General features: G+C 37.2%; 1 protein-coding gene across 1 annotated transcript; it reads right to left on the bottom strand.

Moving 5' to 3' along the window:
- Positions 1-454: 454 nt before the first annotated feature.
- On the bottom strand, positions 455-3,386 carry LOC134855983 (uncharacterized). Its single transcript, XM_063872352.1, has 2 exons — positions 2,484-3,386; positions 455-2,073 (listed from the first exon to the last, which is right to left on the bottom strand). The coding sequence occupies exons 1-2, from the start codon at positions 2,558-2,560 to the stop codon at positions 627-629; spliced, it is 1,524 nt and encodes a 507-aa protein (XP_063728422.1). The 5' UTR covers positions 2,561-3,386; the 3' UTR covers positions 455-626.
- Positions 3,387-4,680: the final 1,294 nt, after the last annotated feature.

The following is a 4,680-nucleotide window of genomic DNA, read 5'->3' as shown; positions in this document are numbered from 1 at the left end:
CAATGCAATAATTCAATTAAGATTTAATTTAAATTAAAAACAGTGGGTGATTCGAAAAGAAAGCGGTTCGGAGAAACAGAACTTCGCTGAGAAATCGTGAAACCATTGTCTTTGTCCAGACTAAACGGCGCCATTACATCTGTCAATCATATTTGTTTGTGGAGTCTGGTAAAAAGTCCATGTTATAACTTTTCTGGTAAAAGGTTGATCTGGTAAAAGGTCGGTCCCCTTTTCAACTTGTCTCATTTAAAGTTTTCAGAAGTCAAAACAACTTGGTCTGCGCAAATCATTAGTTACCTATCCGACATTAAAGAAACGAGAAAAACTCAAAAAAGTTTCCTAAACGACTTAATGCTCTTATTAAAACGGTATAAAAAAATGATATCAAAAGTTTTTTTGAATCAAACATTATAAGTTTAATAAAACATCGAATTGATTAAATATAATAGTTACACTTATCAAAATTTCATTGTATTTAAATTAAAAAGCACTTGCTGCACAAAAAAGTTCAGTTTTTTGTTTGAAATTATCCGATTGAAAAAAGTGTGTTTTGTTTCAATGACGCACGAGTCCATAATAAAATATTGAAATCAGCAAAAAGGAATATCGACAACTTGATTAGGTTTCTAGTTATGATCTGTACCTATAGACGTGTATCCTTCCCTTCGTTTTGGCTTCTTGGTGCGCATTATGATTTCCAGCGGAATTAACAGAACGAACGCTATTAAACTGCAGGTGCCAAGCGAGTAAAACACGGAATTATAACTGCCAAATTTAGTGCATATCAGACCTGCTCCAGCGATTGAAAGCAGGGAAAATAATCCGTCGACAAGAAGTAAGACTGTGATTCCCAATTCTCGTCCCTCGGAAACACAATCTTTAACAAGAATAAAATCAGTTGTTGACAAAACTCCCCCGCAAGCGCCGACTAAAAACATGAACAGGGTTTGAAATGCCAGAGATGGAAACAGGTTGCTCAAAATTGAGAAAATCCCTAGGACAAGTTTTGAAATTTGACTCAGTCGTACGACTGAAACAATTTCTCGGTCTGCTAAAACCCCGACGCCAAAGCGGGCGAAAAGTTGCACACCTCCGCTGATTGCTAATGTGTCGGCTCCATTTTGGAGCGAAAAGCCCATTTTCACAACTCGTTCAGGTTGATGAACCATGACTGCATTGAATGTCGCCTCTCCTAGAAGCCAAGACGTCATCAGGAGAAGGAAAGGCGGGTTCATCAAAATATTCCTCCAAAGTTGCCCGGTTTTGATTCGGATTGAGTCGGTTATAGTGATCGCACTACTGTGCGCTTGCAGAACACTATCTGTTAAATCGCTCTCGTATGGACTACTAGACTCACTGTCGGGGTGCCGAGTGACGAATGCCAAGTCATCGGTGACTGTGGAAAACGACTCGGGCTCGCTGTTTTCCCGAGACACGAGTCCGCTGTCCAATTCATTCACAAGAGACTGGCGTTCTTCGGCTAATTGCTGTCGTTCTCTTTGCTTTTTCTGGAGTCGCTTGATTTTCTTTAGTTGGCGTTCTTTAAACTTCCGAGTTCGAATGCCGAGAGGCCTACTTAAAGGAGGAAAAAATATAATAGTTGCAAAGATGTAGACGGAAGAACATACTAGTTGGTATCTGCAGTACTGCCGCCAGCCGATTATTGGTACTAAGTACTTGAAAGTCAAAGATACCGCGATCATTCCGACACCTATGCCTGAAGATATAATTGAAGTTGCCAGTGTCACTTTATCGTCTAGAAAGTAATGGTAAACAGTGGTTAAGCTTCCCGTTATAGAGAAAAGTATACCAAGCCCAAAACCGATTCCATTCGAGATCATAAGTTCGTTGAATGTTGAGGCGACGCTAGTGAAGTAGAGTCCGGCGCTGAGAAGGGGGGCTGCTAGTAAGAATATTATGAATGGGGGGATGTTGAAGTGATCACGTGCCGCTTGAATTGCGGGTGCGGGAAGGAGAGTGATGGCGAATGTCACACTGTTGATGAGTGACGCTTGGTTGGTAGTGATGTTAAGGTCACTAATCCAGGTGCCTTGCATCAACCCAAGACAGTAGCTGAAAACACAAAATACTATTTAAAAAAGTCAAATGACGACTACAAGAGCAAGAAATTATTAATTTTTACGAAACTGAAAACACTCTTTTATTTCTTGGAAGGCTTAACTGTTCTGGCATCGAACGAAATGACAATCAGTTGAAATCATGAAATCAGAGGGTCAGAAATTATCATGATAAACGAAGTTTTTACACTAGCCCTTAATCATTTCACGCCGTCAAAAAACCCTTTCATGAAAAATAAAAAATCATTAATCCTGATATGTTAGTGTCTCAAAATCAGTAAAAATGACATGTTTGTGTCTCAAAAGTGCTGGAATCTAAAGTTAGTAACCAAAAATTGTATAGTTTTGATTTATCATTTTATAGATGTGTCGAAATAATTCTAAGGGAAAAATTATGATACTTACACTAGTCCGCCTGCCACTGCATAGCTGAGGGTCAAACAAAGAACCACCAGGAATTCACGCAAATCGAAGAACGCCATCTGCTCTAACTCCAGCCAAGATAATATTACTGCTGCTAAGATCCCTTTTTGAACTCAGCTGCTCTCAGTGCTGCTCAACGTATAAATCGGGTACTTTTTCACCAATTATGATACTGCCTGTTGACTTCCACAGATGTTTGAGGTAAATCGAAACTGGTGTGTGTATGCTTGGTTATCTCTCCAACTGAGTTGAGTCTATCACTGGTCAATTTGTTTCACGTGTCTTTGAAAATTACAACTAATTACCGCGATGGCGTAAATCAGATGACCAGCCTACTCAAAGTTCAATTGTATGAAAACGTATTGGGTTAAACTTTGCTACAATCAAAGACTACCGGGCATCAAATTTAAGTGGTTTTATGCTTTGATAAGGCTGGTTTCGAAAGATAACGAACTCCAAAATTAAGAATGAGCAAACTTTGTGAGAAGGAATAATCAAAAACCCATCCGGATTTAGAAAATAGGTAAATGATTAGTAAGAACAGCCCGGGATTAGTTTCTGAAGCAATACTTGGCACTTTTGATACGAAACTTGATCAAAATGTACAGATGTATCGTTTAGAATCTCAAAGATAAACTCAAAGAATTAAAGTGATTTATCAAAATTGACATATTTGCAGGTCTGGTAAATAAAAGCCAGCATTTTTGTCGAAATATTTCAAGGCTCCAGATTTAAAATATCAGAGCAAATTATTTTCATAAGGAATATTTTTACTGACTAGAAAGAAAGATTTTACTTTTTACCTCAATTTGGTTTATTATCTAGATTGCACTTCATAAAATTCTGCCGATGGAAAAAAGTCGAGTCAGAAAAATTCGAAAAAGACTGCGCAACCAAATGACCTTGAACTTCGATTAAACTGAAGATTAGACTGAAGTTGAGGGCTGCAAAGTTGCAAAATGTGAAAGAAACATAATTACCTAAAAAGAATAATCTGCCAAATCGGAGCAATTTTTGCATGCAAACTCGATTTTTTAGGTGGCCTTGAAACATACTTTCTGTCTGAAAAATTGGCTTTTGTAAGCAAAAGTTTTCTGAAATAGGTCATTCCCTCTTTTGAATTAATTGTCTGTTCCAACTTTTTGCAAATTTTCTATAATTCAGCTGATACTGCTCATTTGACGTCGTAAATAGTTTTTTTACCGGACACGAAATCTAATTATTCTAAAAAGCCCTCTGACTAATAAAGTTGCTCAAGGTCACTAATATTGCTAACATTTTGGCGTTATCCGTACAACAAGTCCACTCAGCAATTTTAATAAATACTGAGGCGTAAACTTCAGTTTATTGAGTGTTTTGAGTACAGGTTGTGTTAATTTCAAATCCAGTTGAAATTAGCTTTCGGTTAAGTTGTTGACTGCTGGGAACTTTCAACTCTCCAATGATTTTTGATATTTTGTCGGGCTTTGTGATCTTGTAACTTTGCAACCTTATAATCAAGTTTTTGATGCGCTAAATTTAGAAACATTTTGAGCCAAAACAAACAAATATGTGAAATTTTAGGGATGCACTTAACACTATGGAAAAACCTGTTTTAATTTAAAAAAACCTGCCGTCATTGGTTCACGTCAAGTCTTTGGTGTGTTTCTTCGTGATGCTTAAACAATTTCAATTAAGCTTTGAAAAAGTAAAGGAGGTACCTAAATTTACAACCCTATCATTAAACCTCAAAGTTTGAAGGTCTGTGTTCAAGAACCAACAGCAGCTCGACACTGAATTTTTTTTTCTTATTTTGTTAATGGTTTTTGCCTCGGTGAGCTTGTTTAGTAGTCTTAATTCTTGTTACCCTCAATTAAAAAACCTGGAATCATTGCGGCATCAGCCATTTCGGCACTAATTTTTCAGATTACGGTAATGATCTTAAATTTAGGTTTCATACCTTAACTCACGGATCAGTAAAAATTCGAAAGGACAGAATGGGAAATAAAAGTTTCAACTAAGAACCGTTGCTCATAACTGAAATGGTTGACAGCACAAGATGACCAAAATGCTTTTAAGTTTCCGATAAAACATGAAGATTTTCAAAAGTTGCTGGTCGAAAGGGGTCTTTTTGGTTATATCCTCCACTAAAAAGATATAATTGGCAATTAAAACTTCGAGTTGAAACTGAAAGCGCGAA

Source organism: Symsagittifera roscoffensis, chromosome 1, assembly GCF_963678635.1.
Source record: "Symsagittifera roscoffensis chromosome 1, txSymRosc1.1, whole genome shotgun sequence".
NCBI lineage: Eukaryota > Metazoa > Xenacoelomorpha > Acoela > Convolutidae > Symsagittifera > Symsagittifera roscoffensis.
Note: the sequence above shows the minus strand (reverse complement) of the source record. Positions and strands in the feature narration are given on the sequence as shown.

What these genes read in the sequence shown, in the direction of transcription:
- LOC134855983 (XM_063872352.1), bottom strand. Translation starts at nt 2,560, where the DNA reads ATGGCGTTCTTCGATTTGCGTGAATTCCTGGTGGTTCTTTGTTTGACC. An exon ending in GCAGTGGCAGGCGGACTAGT is followed by an intron (nt 2,074 to 2,483) that starts GTAAGTATCATA and finishes TTGTGTTTTCAG; the next exon opens with CTACTGTCTTGGGTTGATGC.